The sequence below is a fragment of the Anopheles stephensi genome, chromosome 2 (genome assembly GCF_013141755.1).
Source record: "Anopheles stephensi strain Indian chromosome 2, UCI_ANSTEP_V1.0, whole genome shotgun sequence".
Lineage (NCBI taxonomy): Eukaryota > Metazoa > Arthropoda > Insecta > Diptera > Culicidae > Anopheles > Anopheles stephensi.
In genome coordinates, this window is record NC_050202.1 from 29,385,788 (window position 1) to 29,413,598 (window position 27,811).

At 45.0% G+C, this 27,811-nt stretch overlaps 1 protein-coding gene across 11 annotated transcripts in view; it reads left to right on the plus strand.

Moving 5' to 3' along the window:
* Positions 1 to 27,811, plus strand: part of LOC118506110 (protein O-mannosyl-transferase Tmtc3-like) — a 186,836-nt gene that overhangs the window by 61,260 nt on the left and 97,765 nt on the right. For all 11 annotated transcript variants that reach the window (XM_036042807.1, XM_036042803.1, XM_036042809.1 and 8 more), the window contains 2 exons: positions 11,514 to 11,650; positions 21,057 to 21,138. In XM_036042807.1, the coding sequence (XP_035898700.1) occupies positions 11,514 to 11,650; positions 21,057 to 21,138 (219 nt within the window). The remainder of the gene's footprint in view (positions 1 to 11,513; positions 11,651 to 21,056; positions 21,139 to 27,811) is intronic.

The following is a 27,811-nucleotide window of genomic DNA, read 5'->3' on the forward strand; positions in this document are numbered from 1 at the left end:
CGCCCGAAAGCAAAACCAAAGAAAACTGTCGTGCCGTTTCGGGTGGAAATGATTTGTGTTTTTCTTTTCCCGCACGCTTCACGTCACAGCTCAGTTCTTGCCGGGTGCTGGCTAGTTTCTGCGTCGCGTAAAATTTGCCATTCGGAGGCTTCCTCCCCCCCACACTAAAAAAGCAGCAATTCTCGTGTATTACGCCGAACGAGGGGATTTTATTGTGGTGGCTTTAACCACGGCACCGAAAGAAAGGGAAAGGGGAACCATTTTCCCAGACCATTTCCATCATCGTTGACGATTCGACGTTTTTCCGTTTTGGGACGCAAAAACGCAAAACAGCAGGGTTTAACAGTTCGGGTTGAGCTTTCATTTCGATTCGGGTTCTGGTCTGGACTCTTTTTTTTCTTCTTGCCTTTCGTTGCGGCTGGTTGTTCCATTTTAATTGAGTTATAAATTACCGTCATATATTTTTCTGCCCTGCACAACGACCTGAAGCCACCATGATCCTGTCTGTCCACGCGGTTAGTGTTACTGTTGGCTGCTCCGGGTTGGCTGGCGTGGAAAACCAACCAACGAAAGGGGCTGACTTATTCAGTTAACTTGAGCGTTCTATTGGGTGGGGTAGCGTGCTAGGTTTGTCTTTCTAACCGCGGCTGATGTCTAGGGTTCTTAGCGACTTTGAGTGTGTCTTTGCAATATTATTCGCACCGTCTCGAGGCAGCATTAAACACGCTTGAAGTGATTCTAACAAGCTTTAGCTAGAATCTTTATTGTAGCGTGAATGATAGCGCGCTCGTCAGCTCGGAAAGATCAAAATAGAGCTGGCATGAACAGCGCTCCTTCGAATGGGGGCTGGGCACAATTTGGCTTTTTTTTTTTGTTTTGCGTAATTATTAGGTAAGGGAAAAGTTGTGTTAAATACGTTTTAAGGTTCGTAAATCATGGAACAACTCCGTAGTTTTACTCGTACTAAAAATGTTCGAAATAATTTGAATGCAAAAAATTCCATTTTCTATGCCTTTTGGGAAGTGTTTTTTTTTTTATAGATTGTGGATTTAAATCCAAAAATAGTAACAACAACAATCATTCACTCATTCTGCCTCTAGCTTCCGTGGCGATAAGACGTGTTTCGCTGTGGAGCGTCAAACGGATCATTTGCGTACGGCAGATAGTGGTCATTGTCCTCGTGTGCGATTGCGTAATCAACGTGATTACCCGTATCGCACTAATCGGTGTCTCCGCCTTTCTCCGGCTTTCGCTCGGAGTTTGTGTTTATCGATCGAGTGGCGCCTAGCCCCGATCAACGTGTGTTCTTAGTGTTGTGAGTGTGTGTATCTGTCGATCGTTGCGATAAGCAAGCGTATCGCTGCATCGTCGCATCGATCGTGAACTGTCTTGTGTGCGTGTGTGTGTGTTTGCTCGTGCGCGCGTGGTTGCTTATCGTGTTTATCGGTAAGTTTGTCTACCCCTACTTCCCCCGTTGTCTCCGGTCCTAACATGGGGACCGACTTATCGGATTCGGAGAGAGAGATAGAGCCGAATGTGAAGCGTAAGCCTGGTCGCCCTAAGGCCGCTCCTGCCACCAAAAAGGTGGCATTGGAAGAGAAGCCTTCTTCCTCGAAGGCATCGAGTGCCCCGCCGACAAACAGTTTTTGTGCCCCGCTGGCGAAAAATAATGATCAGCAATCTGAGCATCGAGCTCGTGCTTACCCGGTGTCGTGGGAGGGTAAGCCATTGGTGTATTTTATGCCACGCACCAAGCAGCTCGACGTGAGGACGATCGCGGCATCGTTATTTAAGAAGTACCCGGGCGTTGCCGATGTGTTTCGGATGCGCCCTAATAAGATCAGGGTCACCGCAAAGGACCGGGCTCAAGCCAATGTCATTGCGGCTGATCCAGATTTTACGGAGCACTACCGGGTTTATATTCCCGGTAGTCTGGTTGAAGTTACCGGCGTGATCGAAGACTTCGATTATCCGGAGGAGGAGGTGGTTAAATTCGGTGTAGGTGCATTTCATGCACCAGACACGCCGAAAGTAAAAGTCCTTGAGGCAAAAAAGCTTTTTAAGCTAGATGCCTCATCGAAAGACGAAAAGAAATATATCCCGACCACATCCCTCCGGATCACGTTTGAGGGAACGGTACTTCCGCAGGCCCTCATTTTAGAAGGCCTCCGGATACCCATCGACCGGCCATACGTGCCAAGGGTGGCCACCTGTTCGAAGTGCAGCCGGATTGGACATGCCGATCCGTTCTGCACTCGCAAGATCTGCTGCGGAAAATGCAGAGGGGCTCACGCTACCGAGGAGTGCAAAGCCCCATCCCAGAAATGCTCGCATTGTCGGGAGGAGTGGCATGAGGTTGCATTGTGTCCTGTGTATCGGAAGCTGCAAAGGGAGCAGACCAAAACGATAGCCGAGCGGGCACGCGGCTCGTACAGCGATGCTCTAAAGGGAGCAAACGCATCGAACCCCTTTGCAGTGCTGGATAACACAGCTGCAAATGGCGAGGCCAATCCGACTGCACTCGAACAGGTGCCATTGAGATCGGTAAAAGTACTGAGAGTGCCTTATAAAAAGGTACAAAGGAAGGTACTTAAGTTAAAAAACAAACCTTTGGCACCACAGCGCCACGCTAAAGTTTCTTCCCCCGGTCCAAAACGTGACGCTGATCCCAAAACTCCCGCCCCCCAAATTGCCAGGAAGCAGCCCAAGAAGAAGCGATCACCTCGGGCCGAAGCTCCTTTGGAAAACCTAGCTTTTCCGACTGAGCCCAAGGGCTTCCCGAGGATCCCTACTCCGTCCCTTTCCGAGATCCTAGAATCCCTCCTCTTGACCCTTAACCTCCCGCAGCATCTGCACATGATCGCAACTTGGGCCCTTCCTTTCCTGAAGGGGATGATCAAACAGTGGCTGGCTCAATGGCCATGCTTAAGTATGATGGTCCGTTTGGATGATTAATGGCTCCTACGGCTACTATCATGCAGTGGAACTGTAGGAGTTTGCTTGGCAAGCTAAACTCTTTTAAAGCATTAGTGGGCGAACACAACTGCGATGTGTTTGCCCTCTGTGAAACATGGCTATCGGATGAAATTAAATTAACCTTCCCGGGATATAACATAATCCGTGAAGATCGCGTTACTAGGGGTGGGGGGGTACTGATTGGTGTTCGAAAGAGTCACACTTTCACCAGAATACCCACCCCTAGACAAGAAATGATAGAAACTGTCGCAGTTAAGGCAAAACTGGGCGTTCTTCACGTGACAATTGCATCCATCTATATCCCCCCGATAGCCAATAATGAAAAGGAAAAAATTGAAAAGTTCAAAGAGGATCTTGGAAATTTAGCAGTGGTCTTGCCTGGACCGCTTTTGATCCTGGGAGACTTTAACTCCCATGGAATCGACTGGGGGTGCGAAAAGGATGACATTCGCACTCCTATCATCCGAGATTTCTGCGACAGATTTGGGTTTTCGATTCTCAACTCAGGAGAGGCAACTAGGATGCAGACACCTCTAAGTAGGGCGAGTGCACTGGACCTGTCTCTATGTCCATCAGCAATGGCCCTGGATTTTAGTTGGAAGGTGATCCAGGACCCTATCGGCAGTGACCACTTGCCGATAGAAATTTCCTTTATCAAGGGAGGATGTCCAGTAGAAGGAACCCCCGTTAAATGTGACTTAACGAGGAACATCGACTGGACGAGATACGGCGAATTAATAGCCGCTTCGCTTTCTCTTGACTTGGAAGATTTGTCTCCTGTCAAGGAGTACGAAAAACTTGTTTCAATTATAAACAAGTGCGCCCTTGAGGCCCAAACAAGGCGCTCCCACCAAGCAAGGACATTTAAAAAACCTCCCACTCCTTGGTGGGACAAGGATTGCCAAGCGGCTTTCACCAAGAAGCGTGAGGCATTTAAAGCCTTCCGGGACACGGGCTCGAGGTCCTTATATGAAAAATATAAAGGACTGGAGAGAACGTGCAAAAACCTGTTGAAGGCGAAGAAAAAGGGTTATTGGCGTAGATACGTCAATAATCTAGACCCTGCCACTTCACTTAATTCGCTTTGGAGAATGGCTAGAAGGATGCGAAACAGCAACAACATCAATGAGAGCGAAAGCTTTTCTGGCGAGTGGCTGTATGAATTTGCCCACAAGCTTTGTCCCGATTTCGTTCCTGCGCAAAGCTTTACACAACATGCGCCTGGTAGTGACCCTAGGATGGATTCACCGTTCTCAATGGTAGAGCTATCACTTGCTCTCCTATCAAGCAAAAACTCCTCCCCAGGTCTGGATCAGATTGGTAGCAAATTGCTTCAAAATCTTCCTGACATAGGGAGGAAACGTCTGTTAAGTATTTTCAACAATATGTTGGAGGTCAACAGCGTTCCGCAAGAGTGGAGAGAAGTGAAAGTTGTCACTATCTTGAAGCCTGGCAAACCGCCATCAAGACACGATTCGTATCGGCCAATATCGTTACTGTCGTGTCTGAGGAAACTCCTTGAAAGGATGATTCTTTTCCGGTTAGAAGAATGGTTGGAATCGAACAACCTTCTCTCAAATACCCAGTTTGGTTTTCGTAAAGCCAGGGGTACTAATGACTGCTTAGCCCTTCTGGTTACAGAAATAGAGCTTGCTCGTGCACGCAAGCAGAACATGGGATCTATTTTCCTGGATATACAGGGGGCATTTGACTCAGTATCACCATACAAGCTGAGTCAAAAATTAGAAAATGTGGGGCTGGGTCCAAAGTTGAACAACTTTCTGTTCAACCTTTTGTCGGAAAAAGCTATGAATTTCAACAATGGTCATGTTCAGCTAAAGCGGACCAGTTTCCATGGACTAGCACAAGGGTCCTGCTTGAGCCCCCTGCTATATAACTTCTATGTCAGTGAAATAGATTCTTGTCTAGCACCGAACTGCAGCATTAGACAATTGGCTGACGACGGCGTCATATCTTTTGCAAGCAAGGACGCTGCCGAAATACAACTGGCTTTACAAACCACTTTGGACAATCTTTCCGAGTGGTCTGAAAATCTTGGTATCAAGTTCTCTGCAAAGAAAACTGAGATGGTAGTCTTTTCTCCTTTCAGCGACACGACGAAAAACAGGGAGAAAAGACTATTTGACCCGAAAATTGATGTCTTTTTATACGGTGAAAAGATATCAACTACCGACAATTTTCGATACCTTGGTGTTTGGTTCAACTCAAGGCTAAACTGGAGTACACACATCACCCATCTGGTGCAAAAATGCAGTAAAAGAATCAACTTTCTAAGGACAGTCACAGGATTCTGGTGGGGCGCACATCCATCAGACGTCCTGCGACTGTATAAGACAACGGTACTATCCGTGTTGGAATATGGAAGCATATGCTTTCATTGGGCATCCAACACGCATATCCTCAAGCTAGAGAGGCTACAGTATCGTTGTCTTAGACTCGCACTAGGGAGCATGAAATCAACACACAACATGTCCCTAGAAGTGATGACCGGAGTGATGCCGCTAAAACTTCGTTTTGAAATGCTGTCGCTTCGCCTTCTAGTCCGTTCTTCAGTATCAAATCCCTTGATCGAAGAAAATTTTAAAGCGCTTCTAGAGACAGGTTCTAAGAGCAAGATCTTGAAAATCTATGAAGATTTTGTTGCCCTACAAGTGCATCCTAGCGCCCCACAGGCATTAAACCGTGCTGCCCTTCCTGAGACCTACAGTTCCCTTTTAACAACAGATTCCTCGTTGAACGAGGAAATTAAGACCATACCGAATGATCTTCGCCCGATGGTAGTTCCGGGCATTTTCAGGGATAAGTATGGCCATTTAGACCAAAGAAGCCAGTATTATACTGATGGATCATCTTCTAAGGAAGGCACCGGCTTCGGCGTTTTTAGTGAGTCCGCCGAAGCATTTTTCAAATTGCGGGAGCCGTGTAGTGTCTACACCGCAGAACTAGCCGCAATCTTGTACGCACTATTGATTATAGCAGCGAGACCTTCGGATCAGTACTTCATTTTTACAGATAGCCTTAGCGCTATCGAAGCACTAAGATCCCCGAAGGCTGTTAAGAGTCAGGATTTCCTTGTCATTAAAATCATAGAATTGCTTGGCTCCATGTTCGACAAGGCGTTCAGGATTTCGCTAATTTGGGTACCTTCTCATTGTGGAATTCCCGGCAACGAGAAGGCAGACTCACTGGCCAAAACAGGCGTCCAACAAGGCGCATTTTACGACCGTCCGATCTCGGCCCGAGAGTTTCTTCGCCTACCACAGCAACTTTTCCTGTCTCGCTGGCAGAGCATGTGGGAGGCGGACGATCTCGGGCGATTCCTTTTCTCGATCTCTCCGCAAGTGTCCCTGCGGCCTTGGTTCGGTGGGCTCTCTGTAGACCGGGCGTTCATACGCATGATGTCTCGACTTATGTCGAATCATTTCGCGTTGAACGCTCATCTGCAGCGTATAACTCTGGCTCAGACGAAGGTGTGTGGCTGCGGTGACGGATTTCACGATGTGGATCACCTTCTGTGGTCCTGCGTGGAGTTTGAAACCGCAAGACCCTCCTTGTTAAGCGCAGTCGAGGGCATCGGCAGACGACCGGGCACAGAAATTAGAGAAGTGTTGGCGACCAGAGACCTCGCATACATGAGGCTCATCTTTCGATTCGCCAGAGACAACGGTCTTATCCTTTGATTCCACATCCCCATTATCCTACCAAACCATATCCGCCATTCCTTTTTTGTTATTCGTTGTGTTGTCTTTGTCTTAAGTGTTAAGTTTTTTTTGTAGTGCCACGGGTGATCCGTTGACGAAGCAACAGCATCCGGGGTCAAAGTCGGCACTGTCGTAAGAAGGGAGGCAGAATTTTCTGGAACAGTGTTCTTCATCTCTGTCTAGCCTTGATGGGGCGAGCTCGGCCTTGCTGGCGTTGGGTTCGGAGGTGGTCGGCGGGTTCAACCCCGTAATTAGCAGAGACCCTGCTGTTACGGGATGGAACTCGCCGATAGCTTCTGAGTTCGGTGCTGGCTTGATCGAGCTTGGGCTATCACTGCTGGGCAGTTTGAGGAACACTGTGCGCAGGTAAATGTTTGTACTGTACATATTACTGTTTTCTTTTTGTATTGTTACAGTCCAGATCCGCTACACGGAAGGATGTTCCGTTCCACACACCACACTACCACCAACATAGCAACAGAAAGCAATAGACCCGGACCAAACCATCAACACAACCTCCACAATAGACATGATACCACACTGCAAACTCCACACACCGACAACCGAGCATGCCCGGGATAAGGCAGAATAACAGGGAGGAAATGCCTTGTTAATTTATTTGTACTTGTATTCGTCAACACACGCGGTGTTGTCAATACGGCGCCAAGCCGTCTAACTATAAATATAAATAAATAAATAAATAAATAACAATCATTCACTCTACGTGAATGTAATTCACAGTCACCACATGCGGTGGTGACAATACGGTATCGGACCGTCATATTTAATAAATAAATAAATAAAAATCATTCACCCTTATTACGCGAGTTAAAATCAAAAAAGAGTGAGTCACTAATTTGCACAGAAAGTGAAAGTGAATCGAAGACAGTGAGTCAAAGGTCGGCACAGAGAGTGAGAGTGAATTAAAATCGAAGGTAGTGAGTCAAAAGTCGGCACAGAGAGTGAGAGCGAATTGATACTCAAAGGAGTAATTAAACAATTAATTTAGAGTAACATATTTCCCCATACTGTAGGCAAGCTTTCATTATATGACTGCAAAGTTCCACAGCGGTCTTGCAATATTCCTTTATTAATTTTAAATTTCCCTCTCCCTTAAGTGTTTCACAATTATATCGAAATCTGAAATATCTTTATTCTTAATTTAGATGATGAAGAATTGTTGATCTATATTTGACGAAAATATCAATTGTAATTTAAAAAAACAACCCTTTTTGGCTGTTATCACGGCTTATTTTCTTTATAATCTATCCATTTCATCCCTTTTATTACAGGTTTTTGTTCCTGTCAGTATCAGTATAATGTGAAGCACAATAAAAACAAACACACACACACACCTTCGTGGTACCCCGGTCGGAAGGATTAATTATTTTTCTTTCATTATTCCACAACCGACCCTATCTACGCCTACACGCTACACAAACACTCTCAAGACGTCAGGAAATTCATTATTCGCGTTGGCGCCCCGTAAATTGATTGGTCCATTGGTTCACGAAACCTCCCAGTGTTCCCGGCGGGATCGACTTTCGGTTAATCTTTTCGGCATGGTAAAAATACTCGAAAAGCATTACCCATTCCGGTGAAACCTTTCCGTGAAAGGTACTCAAGCTTCCCCCGGGATGAAGGCATGCGAGCAGAAAACCTGGCGACGGTGGGGTGGATCCATATTTGCAGTAAATACATTCACAGCTCTCCTGTTTGGTTTTCCTGTTCGGATGTGCGTCTTATTTTTTGTGTGCGCGGCCCTATGTTTACTTTCTCGCTTTTTTTTCTCTCGTGCTCCTGTTTGACGTACAATGCGCTGCCGATTATCGACCGATGATGGATTGCGTATGAATAAATGGGCAGCTTTCCCGCGCGGCATAATGTGCGCACCCGAGAGCGATTTGTTAGCGCGTAAGAAGCCATTAATTATCATCAACGCGCCGAGAGTGAAGCGGGAAAAGTTTTGGCCGTCGCCGTGGTGCGTGATTGGAGATTTTCTTCACCACCTCCCCTACCCAGAAATCGATGGAGTGAGAAAGCTTCGAAGTTTTTCAACGAGAGAGCAAAAAAAACGAAGCTCCGACCGAAGGGCTTGTTGATATGCGTACGGCATAATGAGATGAATGATTATGAATGATAGACTTTTGGGGTCCTAACTCGGTAGCACGCACCGACAGAAAAAAAGGCAAACGCACAACTCATGCACCCGAATAATGTTGCAGATGGGGCACGCTGCATTTGGCCGGAAACGAAGGTGGTTCCCTTTTACTTTTTTCTTTTCGGTGCCGATCGTATTATAATAATGCTTTCTAAGAATGATCCGTCGCGTGGAGTACGATATGGGTGGTTACCGTGAGAGTTAATGTTTACAACCAAGAAAAGCATATTTACTTTACCAGCCTGCCAGCTGACGCCCGTCGGTTCCTGACGAGGCAAATTTCATTGTTGCGAGGTCATGACGTTTTGAATAACAATTCCTTGGGATATGGTGTATCGTGTTAAAGGTTTCTTGGAGAATATTCGAAAAGGAGTGCGTTCATGTTACGAGTCAAAGTCCTAATAGTTTTTAGATTAACCTATGGGGCTTTTATGAGAAATTTGTAAAAGTAATGTTCTTATTGTTGTTTGGTTCGGTACAATGAGTCGGGTCTCACAATGATGATGTGACTATCCTTTGGTTGAAAATCCTTGACTCAAATTTTGGTATACTGAAAATTGAAAGAAGACTTGTTTGCTGCTTCATTAGTTCATAGAGACATTAAGTCTTCGATTAATATTTATTGCTTTGAAAGCATAAAACGAAATGGTAAGACAGAAGATTTGTCGCGTTCATCATTCCAGAGGATCACTGCAAAAAACGTTGAAGATGATGTATCGATGATCGATATGTCTGGAGAGCTGGACAGAAGGTCTAGAGTACCTGTAGACTCAGAAAACATTTCACCAATTAAGCACACTCGAAACACATTACTCTCAAATATATCGGTCTTTAGCTTAACGAACGAAGTCCTAATGGAAGATGACGTGATTCGTACGGATACATTTATAGACGACTTGTGTGAAGGGGCGTTGTGTAGGGCTGGGTTCAAATCTCATCTCGATCGTTCTCTCAAAGTCAGGACTGACTATCCAACAACGCGTCATCAATAAGTCTAGTAAGCCAGGAAAGTTAAACATGAGCAAGTGAAAAAATAGGTGAATATTACAGGGAAGGCCTCGAAAGGTCTTGGTTTACAATCGTTTGTTTCCTGGTTTTGATTTATTTTGGAATTACTCTTGCCCACCGGCAGATTGTCCTGCTGAGGTTTGATGTCTGCTTCTCCGTTCATGCAAATGGCGTAATATCACCGAATCTATATCACCGCACAGCTATTTTTGATTTGTATGTAATCTCAATGTCTTGCCCTGCCTTTCAAAAGTATAATAGAATCCTTGAAACCATATCATTTTTTAATAAAAAAAAACACAGCGTTTCGTATGGCCTCCGGAAAATAATTCACATTCTAAACTACAATGTAAAAGAGCAAAAACTAAGTGTTGTTAAGTTTACACCCTTCTGGTGTAACGCCCCATTCCGTTTGTAATTGGCTCACCGCTTTCTTCGAACCGCTTCTCAAATCGAGCGCAAGGACGACGTATCCCCTCGAAGCACTGTAACCAACCAACCTGGTATACATTGTGCCCAAAGGCTAGCCTTAATTGTGGTTCACCCTATAACACCCGCTATCGGGCAAGGAAAATCTAATTTCACCTCACGATAACACGGTGCAGGCAGGGTTCGCATCCGACCGAAGATCGGAGAAAAAAACTCACCCACGGGATTATCCTTCAAACGCATGACCCATGGAAATGTGAGCAAAGTTATAATCTGTCCACCCCGTACCAGCTCCCGAACGGCGGTCTGACCGGGTAATCCCAATCCAGGCTTAATGTAATAAAAGCCAAACAAACCGCTCTCCCGTGTGGTTGATTATTACTTGTGCCGGGTGCGGGTGTAATTTTTTCCGATTCCATCGCGATCATCATCGTCGTCGTCGTCTTCGGTTTCACCTTCCACAGAGAATGGTAAATGTAGATAAAAAAAAAACGAAGTCCTACCCATAAACTGTAACTAGAAGGTTTTTTTAGCTGTGTGTGTGCCACAAATAATGTTGGAGAGTGTAACCGAGGTTACTGTGTGCCAGGGCAAATGAGTATGAGCTCCGCAGGACTTAAACTAGTTTTGAGGGAGAAACGGTCAATGGAGGTCACGCGTTTCAGTAACTCGGTGGTGGCAATAGTCGTCGCGTGGAAAGTGAATGATTTCTTTTTATTGCATGCTTTCCATAACCACCTTACTTGAAGCCGGTGTGCTGGTGGTTATCCCTGGTCGCTCTATTTATTTTCGCCACTATCGGTCACCGTACCAGGATAGGGCATCGTGCTACCGACGCTACTATGGGAGCGGCACCTTTAGCGCTCCCACAGGATGGTAAATCCACCATAAATTATTCTCGTGCGATTTATTAATTCCAGGATATTCTTCCGCTGCTTATATATATATAATATCCCTTACACTGGGTCTGGGTTGGGCTTCTGTTCGTGAGATCCGTTTTGCCTTCTGCCTGAAGACTTGAGCCTGCTAAAGCCTTAATAGAAGCAGCGCTTGTCCCGGATCATAACTTCCACATACATATATTCCTGTATGTGTGTATGCGTTTTCCACAGTGTATCGGTGTGTTCGTGTGTGTGTGTGTGTGTGTGTGTTTTCTCGCTTTTCTTCTCCTTCTACATCAACTAACGCTTCGTTTCGCTTCTTTCCCTCACCCGCAGGAACAGAGTCATAAATCATATCGACCGCTGTGTGTCCTAACGTTCCGCTGGAACTATCTGCTGCACGGGCTCGAGCCGGCCGGCTATCATCTGGTCAACGTGCTGCTGCACACGATCGTTTCGCTGATGTACTTCCGGTAAGTTTTTGAAGCGAGCAACCCCCCCCCCCCCCATCCCAGGCGTCTTTCGCAAAACATTTCCCGAACCCCTTGCTTTTTTTTTGGTTGGACGCGGTTGGACCAGAAGAGCTTTCACGAAGCCCGAAAATGTAATGCAATGTTACAGCAAACTGAATCTGATAGGTCTTCCTCGGGCTATCTTTGCGGCACGGATTTTGCGCTGCACCAGCCGGTACGGTTTCGGATTAGAGTGGAAAGATTTCGGACAAGAACCGGGGGCAGCATGACTGCTCGCTGCACGGTAAAAGATGGTCGAATGAAAAGGTATTTTTCCTGGAAAGGATTAGTTAAGCAGCAGCATGAAGTCTTTTTTCTTTCTTTCTTGAAAGATTTATTAGTCCCGGGTGTTTGTTAAGCGTCTCAACGAGTCTCAAATGTTTCTATAGTTTGAGTGAATCGTTAGAAATATTTGCAAACTAATTTCGAGCAAAATCTTAACACTGAACCAACAACGGAAATCGCCACTCACGCTCTTCACAGCTCGCAGCACAGCTTTTTATTGATGGAAGATTTGCTCCTAAAGCGCGCAGATAGCAGATGTTCCACTTTCAGGATATCGTCTTCCCGGCCACACAACAAAACGAATCACTCACCGATAAACAGTTCTTCCACAGCGCCGCAAAGTGCCTTGGATTCCAGAACCCCACCCAACCCACTTATCCGTCTCCGGCTGAAGTTTGTTTTGATTTCTTCATTCAATTTCCGGTTTCCGGCTCAACTACGGCTTCGCCTTGAGCCAAACCGATCTGCCACCGAGGGTGGAGAGGTTTCGTTCGAATGGCGCAAGCATCACAAAAATAAGCTCTCATTGGGTACAGATGTACAGCGTTTGAAGCGCACACATAAACTAAAGCGGCGAGTCTAACTATGTGTCACCCAGTGCACAGTGCCAGTCTCACATTGTAGTGCCTGATTTGTATGAAGCGTGATATGATATGGTGTCCTCATTCAACTAGCGCAGCACTAAGATGCGTTATTCTTTCGCAATGCAGTGTCTCTTTCATGCGCAGAAGAAAATTTCTTTGCATTACAAAGAAAACACATCTATTCTTTCGTGTTTGTTAGCATGAAAGCCCATGTTGTGTTGAGAAAATGGAAAAGTCTTGTAAACAATAATCATGCATTAGAGTCCTGTTGGGCCTTGAATGGGAGACGGAGAGAGTTATGTATGTCAGTGCTAAGTAACATGAACGCCCAATCAGTGGGGCGGTCCGGTGGCAGAGGTGATAACGGTCCCGGTCTTCACACGACAGGACCGGGGTTCAGATCCAATCCAGACCGCCTCCCCATACGCAGACCTTCATTTTGCTACGGGTAAAATCAAGTCACAGAAAGCCAGAAATGGCAGGACGAGACCTCTCGCGGTTGTAGTGCCAAGGAAGAAGAAAAAGAAGAAGAAAAAACTAAGTAACCTCGACATAAGAGGGGGACGTAAGGGGTCAATTAAGCACACGCGTGAATGGTAGAGATTTATTTGACATTAGAAAAAAAAGTACGCAACAAGGTTTAAAATAGTTTTTACTGAAGCTTTACATGACAAAATATTTCCTCTCTTCAAGAATTCTTGAATAAAGTTAGCTGATTGGAACAAAAGTAATATGACGTATCTATTATACACGACAACACTTGATTAAGCAGTTGGAATTCTCTCAAATTCAAAGTTTATAGGTCATAACATCCAACCGTGGCTGTTTGATGTATGGAGTTAACGCTTAAAAAGGCACGAAACACTAATCACAACACTAGCTGACGAATCCGGTTCCCCAGGACTAAAATGTTCTGTGAGAACTTAGTGGACTGCATAGCTTGGTTTGTTATTGGTTTTTTTCTCTTTCCATAAAATCAGAGGCTTTCAAGAACAAGTTCCTTCCTGCACTTACATGACAGGCTGGTCTTGACTCAGGCTGGTTACATGACAGGCATCTTCTTTTGCAAGTTTGTGTGTATGGTTTCATGTTTCAATGTGTTTGTCATACCTCATTCCAAAGTGGCAATACAGCGCTTGCCCATGAAGCCGTTACCCATGCCCAACAATCTTCAAACTAGAGATGGGCGAATCACGACTCCGATCCGATCCTGCATAGTAATCTGATCCGAAATAATGATTCCGACCAGTTCCGGAATCGTTTTTGAATCCGGCCTCGTGTTGATTCCGGAGTCGTTTTTGATCAAAACTGATCGTTTGACTCAGGGTTCCAAATTCAGCTGGAAATTACATCCAGACTGGCTCTCCGTACGCAGGACTATTCAGCTTTGGTAAATTAAGGCCAGAAACGGCAGGCCAAGACATTTGGTACAACCTTTAAAGCCAAAAAAGAAGAAATACTGCTTATCCTCCCTGTTCAGTACCAATTCATTGTGTTTCAATTGTTATTTTAAGCTTTGTTTAGTCGACGCAGGACTGACTATCTAACCACGGGTAAAAATGGAGTCACGAAAGTCAGAAATGACAGGCAAAGACCTTTCGAGGTAGTAGTGCCAAGGAAGAAGAAAACGTCGACGTGGCAGCGTCATGTACTGCGTTTTTGTCTGTGACTGTTAATCCCCCTAGATGCTCGGCTGAGGTTAGTTAACCCCTTCAACAGTATCATGCCGGAGTGCGGAATCGTGATCCGGACTCGAATCTGGCATCGTAATTCTCCGGCCAGATCTGATCCAGAAAATGGTGTGATCTGCCCATCCCTACTAAAATCCCGAAACCCAGTTCATTGGATGTTTTTGTCAGATTATGGAGACTTTGAGTCATAAGACTTCGTTTGTTTCTTTTGTAGCAGAATTGAGAGTTATATTCTAATTTTTTGGCAATACAATCTCGAGAAATTTTGGCCCGCCAATCTCTGGGTTTCCATGACTTGATTTTACCCCTAGTTGAATAATCAGTCCTGCATCTGGATCGGATTTGAACCCCGGTCCTGCGTGTGTGAAGACCGGCACCGTTATTTCCTCGGCCACCGGACCGCCCCTTGAGAGTTATATTAGCCGATAACGATAAAAAAGCGATGATAGACAAACACAATATGAAGATAAAAACGGACTGAAATCAATAGAGTTTGTCGATAGAGTATAAAGCCAGAGGATTCTTGAACAAAGTTGACATCACTACTGTAACAGAAGCAATACATGAAGTATCTGTACGCAAAACTTTATCAAGCAATTGGATTATAAATATTTTCTCAATCAACAGCGATGCGTTACTTTGCGCAACGAAAACAAAATAACGCCCGGGTGCACTGGAACATTAGAGACAAAGTGTACGGGTTCCACCGTACCGTGCCGTAAAACTTATTCCAAAGAAATTAAGTTCCCGTTTCATAATGCAGGCGACGAAAAGCTAGAAGAAAATAAAAGGGGAAAACAAATTAAAACACCAACTCTTGCTTCACGTCGAAGACGGATCCTTTCACCGTTGCGCCACAACGGGTTGGCCTTTTGGGAATACCTTCCCCTACCCCTCGGCCAATCATCCTGCATCCCAATCCCCTCGTTCCGTCCCTTTGTTTTGAGTTGCGAAAGATTCGTTTCCTTTGTTTTGCAGCTGCAGCTGCTGATGCTGATGGGTAGCGCACTTGTTTCATTAGAGCCGCAACGTTCGGTGTAGAAATTATTCAGCCGGTGGTAACCGGGCGCTTTTGTTGCGCACACGAAAACGAAACCGAAACCGGGACAAACTTTTACCCCAAAAGCTTTATCTTACCCCCTTGCTTTGCCAGCAACAACAAAGGTTGCCAAAGATACTAGCTGGAACGCTTGTGCGGGAAAAGGAAGAGCTGTGTAATAGTGTGGGAAGCAAAATAAAAACAGGATTTACTGCAAACTAAGGAATGCAATTGCAGCGTCCATTCGCGGCAGCTAGCACCATCTTCGGGTGCAACGGACAGGCAGATATCAATCTGTGCCGGCGTGTTCCCAAGTGAAGATGAACTTTGTGACGCGAGGTTTGCTACGGAACAAATGCAATTAGTTGCACTCTCGGGATGGGGGAAAGGCAATTCGTAAATCTCGTACAATTTGCATCGCGCTGAAGCTCCTTCAACTAATTGAAACACAGCTCAAAATGAATGAGAAACTGTAATGCTTCGCCAATGGGACTGTTGATCTATAATAATCTGCCCCCGGTTTCAAGTCTTACTCTCAAAATTTTGTTATTGTTACACCAAAGCGAAACACTGTGGAGGACCCTAGAAGCGAAACAACAACAAAATCCCTAGCATTCGCATGCAATTTTTTTATGTTGCATCAAAAACTCCAACTCCAGGCAACGATTCGACTATTTAACAAAATTTGCCATAAAGTTAAATTGCATCAGCGGGGTAGTTGGGCGAACATTTTAATTTCTTCTTTTACACCCATCCTGTATCGTCACAACATCTCCCCCCAAACGTTTCCCCAACGTTTCCCGATTGACCTCGATCGGTAACGCAAGCGTCCAACGCGAGAATGGGTTGTGTAAGTGTGTGTGTGTGTGTGGGTTAGAATCCATTTTTCCATTAAAACTTGTATGTGTATTCCAAAATGTTCATCTACCACCGTTGGTGGCTCCGACGCGACGCTAGAACCGAGACCCCTTTTTTTTGCTGGCCGCTATCATCTCCCATAACTTGGGCCCCAAATTTTTCCTCCCTCACATGAATGCAGAATTCAATTTAGTTATGCAATTTAACCAACCGGAATCACTCGTGCGACACACACACACACACTAACGCACATTGGCCACATTTACTACGTCACTGTGTCGCTGGAAAGGGCCGGTGGAAAAGTGGGTGGTGGTCATGCAGTACAACGGGTAGACTATTTCGTCCTATTCCAGAACACTGTCCGGAGCCTCAAACCGGAGCCAGACTGAGAGATGCAAAAAATAAAACATCTCTCGCTACACTTCTCCACATTAGAATCCAGCACTCAATTCGGAGCCAATTTTGCGAATGTCCTGCCTGGAATGGAAGGACCACCAGTGGTGGCAGCGAGAAGAATTGCATCTGGGCTAAAGTCCGTGTTTAAGTCGGCCGGGACAAATCGGGAGCCAATCGGTGTGTGTGTGTGTGCCCTCCCACGGTGGTGTGCGTGTTTGTGATGATTGTAATGTGTTTTTGTGCAAGTTTGAGTATTTCATGTGAAATCATTGGTACGCAAATCGGACCAATAGTTTCGGAATAGCCGTGCAATGCGCCATCCGTAGATGCTCGAACGTAGCGAGGGCAGGGTATTGGCGAAAGCCGGGGAGAACGCAGGAGAGGTACACATTATTGGGTGTGCCAACAAACGAACTATGAAAATTGAAACCGATTCCCGTACACATTTCGGCGTACGTACGGCTTCCGCCGTATGGGTCGTTCATGAAGCGCACCAAAGTAGATTATATTTTATCCAATTCATGGTTCGGTGAAAAAATAATTTCCCTAACATCATTATCGCAGAGAGCGAGACGGCGCGTGGGTACCCACCGGTTGAGGTGTGGGATGGCACAGCTAGTTGCGATGTGGTTCGAGATCCCTTTGTGAAGTATGGGCTCTGGTAAGTAGATAAAGGTGGGTAACGGTTAGGTTTCTCTGCTTTCCCTCCGCTCTGCACCGGCCGATGGTCCCTTCGAACTTCCACCGAAATGGATTGTAATTGAACGTCGCTTCCGAAATCGGATGGCGTGGATCGGTCCTCGCTGACGTTTGTCTGCCATGCCCTCACCAGCTGTGACTGCTTCTACGGCATGCGACCAGACGGATAGCTGTCACCCAATTATGATGTACGATGACGTAAAATAAGTTGCCTGTCATTCGTGATAATGACGGGCGTTTGTGTTTGTGTTTATCCTTGGAATGGAAATGGGTACACTTGTGCCGTCGTGGTGGTTGCTTTTTTGTACCCCGGTCCAGCTTTGTTTGCATGCGACATCAACCGCAGCCATAAACGGTCATGTTTGATGTTTGTCACATCTGAAAATAATGCTTGCTGTCGGTTGGTCGCAATGCCCAAATGGTCAAATTTATGACCTTTGGCAGCAGGCAGGCAGGCCTCTAGGATGGCCCCATGCAACATGAATAGGTGGTGGGTGGTGGGATCTAAACAAAAATGTCACTGGTCACTTGAGCTGATTGATACTAATTGATAGGTGTCCAATTAAGGGGTTTTGAAACTGTACCTTACCATTTTGGAAATCGTATCCAATCGAGGATAATGACAAGAGTAATAATAGAGATTAGGCTATGTCCTCCAAAAAGCGACACCAACACCTGGTACGTGATATTCTTTTGGATTTGATAAGTGGAGCTGCAAGTCATGCTCTCTTTGGTGGATGCTTGTTTCGGACTACATCTTCCAAGTTTTTCTTTCCTTTCTATAATATTTACTCGTTTCAAAGCGTGCACTCCCTGCTACCATTATCAACCGATAAATAACTTCATTTGACTACCGTAATGTCAATACTACTTGCTGCTGCGCCGTCGTGTTAAAGGTCACCCAAAATGCAAAACACGTCCGACATTGCTACCAAACTGGCTGTAACCGCTATCAAGATCTTGTTTTGGGGGAGTAGGCTCGTAAAAATGGACTGCACAAGTGCCATCGGACCCACAACACAGGTCCGACAAATCATGGCCCCCTGCCGAATCGCATTGCAAACCGATGGTACAAATGCACACAAACTGCCCGTCGACAATAAAGTGTCGCAATGGATGCGATGATTTTTTTTTCTTCTTTGTATTCTCTGTACGATTTCCCTATACTTTGCACAAAAGGAAGTCCTTCATCGTCCATACGCCGCCGACTGGCTAAACACTGCCCCGCTTGTGGACTGAACCGTAGAGCAGCATCGGCAATGGCAACAGCTGAAACTCTCGCTACCAGTTTCCACTCGAAGCGATCCATTTTGGGGGGGAATGGGTTGCCACCCGTTGGGGCGTAACCATTCTCGGGGCACGTTTCGAACGATTGCATCCGTCGTCTGCAGTTAGTAGGTCGAGCACGGAATATGGTTTGCAGTGTTTGTGCAGGAAACGATACTCGCCCCTTGTTGCAAATGCAGTTCGGTTGCTGAGTAAACATACGGCAGCTATATGTAATGTAAAGATAGGTTCGAAATGACCTCAACTACATCTGCGATATGATGTTTGGCGACATTTTGTTTTACGAGATTTGCGCAGAAAGCAATGCAGCTGTGGTCTGTCCTAGAAATTCAAAGAAAATCCGGTTATTTAGAATCTAAGCCTAACTTCTTCCTCACGGAAAGATAATGTTTTACGCTAGAAACATTCGATTAAAAACTGTCTGATTTTATTATGTTTAGGATAGTCTTGTGGCTGAGGTGATAGCGGAGATCTTCTTCATAGTCGAGGGCCGGGAATCAAATCCCATCCAAACGATCGTCTTTTCGGACGCAGGACCGGCCGTCATGCTACGGGCAAAGTGAAGTCAAGGAATGCATAAAATGCATCCATAGATGCGTTCCACTCCGAATCGGCCCGGTTTGACTCTAGTTCTGATTCCAAGGAAATGGAATTGCCGGTTCTATCCGGAACCATCTGGAATCGTCCAGAACCGTCAAAAACGTTGTAATCGTCAGAACCTTCAGAACCATCGAAATAGACTTAATCGTAGAAAACGTGCGGAACCGTCGAATCCGTGCGGAATCTTGTAAGGCCAGCATAAGTGAGTATGAACATCAAATGTCATAAGTATCATCGATCCATAAAATTTTTTAAAATCCTTAAACCCGTTCACTGAAGGTGTGCTCAAATTCTCTAATAATTGTAGATTACGATTCCAGATGGAGCCAACGGTTCTGATAGTTCCGGACGGTTCGGGAGAATCGAGCAGCTCCGAAGTTCTAGATAATTCCGACGGTTTTGACGATTCCGGACAGTTCGAACAATTCTAGATGGTTTCGGTCGAATCCAACAATTCCGATGGTTTCCGACGATTCTGACGGTTCCGACAGTTCCGACGGTTTGTTTGCATCTGCCTTCTGAAACTAGCTTTGATTTTTTTTATCGTCCAGAACCAGATCTTTCGCTAATGTTGCTCATCTCTAGTTGTAGTGCCAAAGAAGAAGATGCTTTTCATATTTAATTGACTGTCTTCAAATAAATCAAAATACGTTACATCAAAAGTTTACACAGGTAGAGCGAGTATAATGCTACCATTTTCCCGTTTGTCTTGTCCCCCGGTGGTCTTGGCAGTTGAACCTTCTTGAAGGGATAACAGGACCCAGCATAAACAAGCAAGTCTGATGAGAGCAATGGAGCGTATGGCAAACATTCCGAGAATCAGCACTTAATTACCGAGCGTTAGTGCATCCATCGCTGGCAACGAACGTTGACAAACTTCCCCATCATCCGTGCAAAACCGTGATGATAAAATGAAGGAAAAACACCCGCGTCAATGAAGAAAATTATACACATTGCCTAAGGCGGCGGCGCCCAGTACTAGCAAATGAGCGGAAAAGCTACAAATAGAAACGCAAACAGTGCGGGCTACTCCTGCCGATTCAACAAAGAGGACCCTTTTACGCTGTTGATTTTCCTTGGAAAGAAAAAGGAATCCTCTTCCCCTATTTCATCCCGTGGGAAGATCATACTTCGCTGCTAGTTTCGCTGCTAGCCGTTCATTGACCGCGGCGTCTGTTCGGTTTCGCTCAGCTTCTTATGAATGTGCCCGCGCCAGGACTTCAGCTAGCGAGCCTTCGAGCCGGGCGGTCTCTCGGAACAGCACACCGTAAAGTCAGTTGGCCAGCACAAATGAACAGTGGAAAATAATCCCCAGACGTGGAAGGACGTAATGGAAGGCAAGCTTTGTTGTGGTACGCAGAACGCGGTATTAAAGGGCAGAGCAAAGCGGACGCTTAGTGTGGCGCAGTCCTAAGTCCCAAAGGCCAGCGGCACTAATTAAATTAATGCCATAGGTAGTGCAGGGTCATGAACCTTTGTTTTCTCGGTATTTGGCCCTGCTTCGCGCTTCGCACCACAGCATCTTTGCTCCCATGGGAAAAGGAAACGTGACCGAAGGGCGTAACGCAAAAGAAGAATAATGAAAATGAGCACGGAAAAAAAGTGGGAAGGACGAAATGAACTGGCTAGGATGGCTGGGGACGTCATCCCAGGCAGTAAGTTGTTCGCCAACGAAGGATGCCCACGATGCAGTAGGTCAAGATAAAATGGCCGTCATTGTTCACCCGCTAATGGTGCCACCGGCCGCGCGTGTGCCACGATCGGCCCTCGACTCGGCAGTGGTCAGAAAGCCGAATAAAATTTACTGCCCCATCGTTAGCCACTTTCCCACATGTGCCTCCGGGAGGGGTTTGCTACATCTTACACATTATTTTATGCTTCCACGTACTTATTGCCCTTTCTTTGCTTCTCACTATCTTCCATTGCAGAATGTGCGCCATGTTGCTTTCGGAGTCGGCCAGCTTTGCGGCTGCCCTACTTTTTGCCGTGCATCCGATCCACACCGAGGCGGTAAGTATTCGTATTGAATGTTTGTGTGTGCCTTATGTATTTTATTGAATTAAATCGGTAGCGTTTGTTAATTTCAATTTTTAAAGTCGAGCGGATAACGTCATGATGCTTTTTGGGCTCATTTACAGTAATTAAAGATAAACATTCATCAAAAGCCTTATTAAGTGTTTCTACAGTTATGATTATGAATTTCATTTTCAAAGATTTCCATTTCTACAACAGGACGTTCTACTTTAATGCTTCGTGTAAAACAGTTACATGATTCTTGGACAGTTTGACACATAGTGTCTGAATATTTCTAACTTGAGATTTTCTAACTGTAGTCATCGGGGCGGCTCGATGGGAGAGGCAGCGGTGCCTCCGATCGTCAAACGATTGAACCGAATATCAGATCTAGTCTGGACTGTCACTGTGAGAGCTGGAAAGGCAATCTAGCTAGAAGTATATTCAGTTGAAGGAAGCCAGAAATGACAGCTCAACATCTCTTTAAGTTGTAGAGTCAAAGAAAAAGAAATGAATGGACTGGAGTCATCATGTACCTAGGGTGTGTGTTTTAATCTTACGAATGAATTAGATCAGTTACACCATCTAATCCGGACCGTCTCTATGAAAGCCGGACTTGCAATCTAGCCACAGATATATTCAGGTCAAGAACCGAGAACTGACCAAGATCTCTCGAGGTTGTAGAGCCATAGAAAAAGAAATGTAAGAACTGAAGTCATGAAGGTACATGATCCTTGGGTGTGTACTCCAGTCTTCCAAATAAATTTGATCAGTTCCTTTATGTCAATAGTAAGTTAAGGCTTTTGTGAGTTTAACTATTTATATTAGATTATTTGAAGAGGTCTCACATCCTATGCCTCAGGACATTTATCTGTCTTTGAAAACATCACGCAGTAAGTGTTAAAATACCGCTCGAACTTACAAGACCGTTGAACAATAATGCCATGGTGATGAAATAAAACACCACGGAACAATAATCAATAGCCACGTAAACGAAATAGCTCCTGAAGAATCTACTTCTTCTTGACTATACGATCTCTTAGGTCTTGCCTGTCATTTCTGGCTTACAAGACTTATTGACCTACTACGGAAGATTTTCCGCATCGGGCTTGACCATCGTCCTCCTGTTTAAAGACCAGTGCCGCTTTCGCCTTTACCACCGAACCTGGTAGAGAGAGATTCCTCGAGAATAATCCTTCCAATAAATGGAACAAGGTTATTAAAACATTTGCAGAAAATCTGTTATTTTATATTTTCTTTCAGACACCAATCGAAACATCTGTCAGTTAGTCAAAAAATGTTTTAATTGGTTTGTATTGCTTTAGTACAATGTATATATTTCTACAGTTGATCTACCTATCGAGTAACTATTAAATACCCAATAACACCTCGTGTAGTCCATTATCGAGTATTTTTCGATAGTACATTAAACATACAACTTCTTCACTGCTGCTCATCGATCGTCGAGCTTTAAATCCCTGCCCAATCCCGAACGCAAGACGTATCCCTGCTCTGATGGTGTAAAGATCTTCCCGAATGGTCCCATAAAGCGAACAGAAATTTGCTATATTTAAGGATCAGACTAGCAAAACCATCAGTATGCTAATACGGCCACAGATTCTGACCGAAAGCCATCGACCGGCCAAAGAAGTTTGGGGCAAAATGAAGGAAAGTAAAGTAAACGAATGTACGGCGGTCCCCAAGGCTGGTGCCAGACGGAACCAGCGGGAGCAAGTTTAAAATTCGTTCCAATTTAAAACTTTCCCGGGCCCGTCGACACCACCCGGTGGATCGAACTCACGGACACACTCTACCACTCAGCTCAGCTCAGCTGGCCACCCTGATAAGCTGCTTTTTGTTTCGGTGCATATATATTTTTTTAATGTTTAGTCGGGGGGGTTTTATTTTGCCACCCGTTTCGCCACTTCGGTGAAAATCCAAACCCCTGCGAAACCCCCCCCGCCAACCTGGTTCACCGTCGATGGGCTGTCGCACCGCGCTCGGATGTTCGGTGATGATGGTAGCAAAGTTTTGCCCATAATCAGCCCCCGTTTGCCTCTTATTTTCAACGGCTTATCCGGTGAAAAGCAGCAGCAGGCCCCCTACCATAGTGTGAAATCCTCGGGGAGCAGTGGAAAGCGGCAAAAATCTAGCTACGAGCCACAGCATCGGTCCCACAATCGCTTATCGCTTTGCATGTGTACGGCTGGCGCGCTGGGCCTGGTGTTAGCGGCTCTTTGGCTTGGCACTCGGCAGAAGATAATCGTGGTGGCGAAGGCGAAATTGTTCCCATTTCCTCGACGGCCAGTTTCAGCATCCAATCATCGTTCCATTCTTTCACCAACGCCAAACGGGGAAGCAGCTGCTGTGTGACTACAGCACAGCGCGTATCGTATGGTGCGCGGACATCGAAGACGGTGACGTTCTTTCGACGAGTATTTGCAGCTGTTTGCTTGTCCGTGTACGGTCGAATTTGTGGTTTGATTGTGTGTGGAGCTTTCTTGCGCCTTTTTTCCCTTCCCCCTTTCGTCGGTAGCGTTCTGTTCTGCCTTTGTCACTTTCCATCGGACAGGGACATGGTGGCATACCGAGAGGTCGATTTCCGTGCGATATTTTCTGACATTAGGCGGAACTGTGCATTCTCTTTATTCCTTGCCCTGGCCTTTGGGCGGACGCAACCTCCGCTCAAGTCGACCGTAATTGAGTCAACTGTTCTGTTGACCAAGAGTCCACTTCGTGTCAGGGAGTTTTCGGTTGACCCGGCCCCAGCGATAATGTGGCGGAACGCAAAAGCAGGGGGAGAGGAAATCGAATTTTCACCCGTTCGCTCGTTTGCTCGATGCTGGTCATAAAGCGATTAAATGGAATGAATAAGTTATGCAGGGTGAAATCGGAAACCTTTGTTGCTTGCCAGAGCGACAGGCAGGACTGAGAGAAGAAAGAAAAAAAAGTTTGCAGACTGTCTATATTGATACAGATAAACGTGTTATTATGGTTCTGGTATCAAACACACAGAACGTTTTAGCATTAGGATTTGTGTCAATTATTTAGGATTTTGTATAAGATTGTAGAATGATGATAACCCACATCCAAACATTGCAGAGCGGATAATAGAATGAACAGTAAGTCTAGTTCCATCATCCTTGCCAATTTATGCCAAATTGTAGCTGTGACGTTTGACAGACAACAACAAAAAATATCAGTTCACTAACCTAGGTTATCCCGATGCTGTCAATAAAAGAAGCACACCTTAATCTGCCGTCCACCGCCTCTACCAAATATCTGATATCGGATTCTGCTTCAACGGGGTTAGAGTCACTTAGGACTGTCGATTTGTCGCAATTACGAGATTTTTTCTTATTTGTTCTTGATTACTAGCATTATTGTTTCTTATTGATTATTGACATATTGATTAGGCACACCAAATGTTAGATGCAGAAATCCAAATCTAAATACTCTGCTCTTCAAGAAAAGTTTTGTACCAGTAGAGTGTTTTATTCCAAGCTTCCGCTTGAGAATTGTATCTCAAAAGGGCATATAACAAGTACGTTTGATACTGTATTACTTTGTTGAGATTTTCTAGAATAACACTTAAAATTGGTTATTCCTTTTGTGGCTTCTTCTTGATCTAACAACTTCTTAGGTCATGCCTGCCATTTCTGACTTACTAGACTTATTATGAAACTACCACGTAGTTGGATATTGTCATCTTTTGAATACACAATAGAAATAATTGGACCAAGAACTCTCTCTCTCGAAGAATAACAAATGTTAGATGGACAGATCGGGGCGATACGGTAGCCAAGGCGAGACCGGCGCCAGTCTTCACACGGCAGGACCGGGGTTCAAATCCCGTCCAGACAAGACCACCTTCCCGTACGTGTAGAATTAGCTACTTTACTACGGGTAAAATTTAGTCCAAGAAAGCCAGAAATGGTATGCCTCGACCTCTCGAGGTTGTAGTGCCAAGGAAGAAGAAGAAGATGGACAAATCCTAATCTTTATTCTCTGGTCTTCAAGAAAATATTTTAGCTATTTAAGTTCTTTGGTCATAGCGTTGGCAAAGAATTGTGATACGATTCCTGTGAGTGTTAACCTATATTTTGGCGCAACACCAAGCGTTACTTGGACATATCCCCATTATCTTTAATAAAATTTTCGAACCAGTTGAGTTATTATCCCTAAGCATCCACCAACAATTGTATCTTAAAAGGGCATTCAAATAATACGTATGATATTGCTGAACTGTGCGACAATTTAGAGGAAAAAAGGCCTCAAATTGGGTGTTGCTTCTATGGCTTCTTCTTGACTTAATGCCCTCCAGGGTCATACCGGCTATATACCGGGTTATTAAACTTTTTTACACGATGTTACCGACTAGTCAGTACTAAAGAGAAACGGTCCGGATGGGACTCGCTTCCCGGTGTGATGACTGGCGCCACTACCACCAAGGTCCCCAGACTGTTTTTGTGGCTAAACTTCGCATATCGTGATTTCTGTTAATTTTTTTTTTCATAAAGAACGGCCGGGCCTATTGCTATTTCTGTTCATTTTAGGATTCACACAATTTCTCCCGATTCAGAGCTCAAAATAAAGGAAAGAAAATCACATTAAATGTGCAAAATGTTGGTGAGAGAAAAAATTGAACAAACCGGATAAAACAAAATGTACAAAAAGTTCATGACCCCTATATATATGTGTGTGTGTGTGTGTGTGTGTGTGTGTGTGTGTGTGTGTGTGTGTGTGTGTGTGTGTGTGTGTGTGTGTGTGTTTGTGTTTGTGTTTGTGTGTGTGTTAGCTCCGACCTAACGCGCATTCCGTTCGCCATACGCGAAGGAGTGTGAAAGAGGATGTTTTATGGTATTAATAAATGAAATTTAATAACACTAAACGACGTCCGACGTCCGAGACCGCTTTCCTGAGGGCGAAATGGCCGCTGAATGGCCGCCACCCACCGTACAAAACTCACACGCACACACACACACTTTGCTGCAAAACGCAAGCCACGGATGTGTAAGTTTTTTTTTTCTTTGCCCCCAGTCGGCAACGGGTTACAGTGGCCACATGCCGGGTTTTAAATAAAAACCAACGATCAGCCCCATGCTTAAGTCCATTCGATTATATGTGAATGTGAAGGGTAAGCGTAATGTGTGGATGGCAACAGTGAACCAAGAACAGAGATAGAAAGGTTGAGGTGTCTCTGTGTGTGTATGTGTATGCACGGCGCATTGCGTTACAATGTCCTGCAGGGGAATCCATTTTCATTCCGCACTCTGTTGTGCTTTTTACCCTTCTTTTTTTCTGCTACATCCTCACCATGGCTCTAACACTTCTCGGTGCATTTTGTAACCGGGCACACTTTCTCTTCCTGCTCTGTTAGGCGCAAATTGATGGTTGCAACAGTTTTAAGCCAACAAGCGATGCTTCTAGCGAATTGTGCAACAAATTGAACCAACACACACATCACGGGTCGGATCTCGAGCCAAAGCCCTCTGAAATGCACTCCAAACATACTCCTACGTGCACACACATACAGGAACGCTTCCGAAGCTCTATGTTTTTACTACAGTCATGCCTTTTTATTACATTACTTTGCTTCTCCCTCTTTTCTACCAACAAAAAAAAAACGAGCAAAACAAACTCATACCAACAGCACGAAACTGTGGAAGTTGACAGAACGGGGCACACGATGCACACGCACACTGTTTGCTTGTTTTTCCTCCGCTTTTCACATCAGTTTCGTTGCGCTCGTTTAGAAAACATCCACTTTTCTGCAGTTTGCTGCTCTATTTGAGTACCCATGTGTGAGGCAGTTTCGGTTGAACGTTAGCAAAAAACCGAATTTCCTACTAAACAAGGTAGTAGCCATCATCGTGTACTGGCATTTTCGGTGTAGCTAACGCAACGCAACCAGCTGTACGCCCACTGGCGTTTGGGGAGGAAAGCAATCCTGAATCTCCTGACAAAAAATAAACTACTCTAAAATCGGATGATGGCGTAGTTTTTATTTTTCAGAATCGAATCACCTCGGTAATCATGAAGATAAATAGCGTTTGCTTCCATGTTTTAGCAGAAAACCGTCTGGATTAAGTGTTTGATTGGTAACTTCAAGGTTAGAATTAGTTAAGAGCTTAAGTTGTACTCAAAGTTTTGTATGATTGGCAAGATTAATGTCTAGACTAATCCCTTAATTGTCCGGTGTTGCAGTTGCTTTACCGTTATGGCATGCTAGGAAGTCCTTCTAATAGTTCACAGTCGAGCGTCATCATCTGTCTATCCTATATCTAGAACTTAGTGGTAGACCCATGAACACCATCACTTCATCTAATGTTGGACTGAACATGCCGCCCCTGTCTGGGTGGACGATCTACGAATACTTTAAAGGCTGGGTCATATAGTGCTATTCTCTTGACGTGACCAACCATCGGGTACTTTGGTAGTTTAATTTGTCATACAATGGTAACTTCATTGTGCATCCCATAGTGCTCCTTGCTCCATTGCCAGTTACGACCTACTAGCTCATGTCGACCATAACTACTCACTCATCAATCAATCCGAAGTTCAATCAGAACCATCTATTATAAACCTACACATATTTGCATTAATAATAGTCAGTATCAGTATGTTGTAGACAAATTAGGCGCGAAGATAAGATGTGTGCGGATAGGAT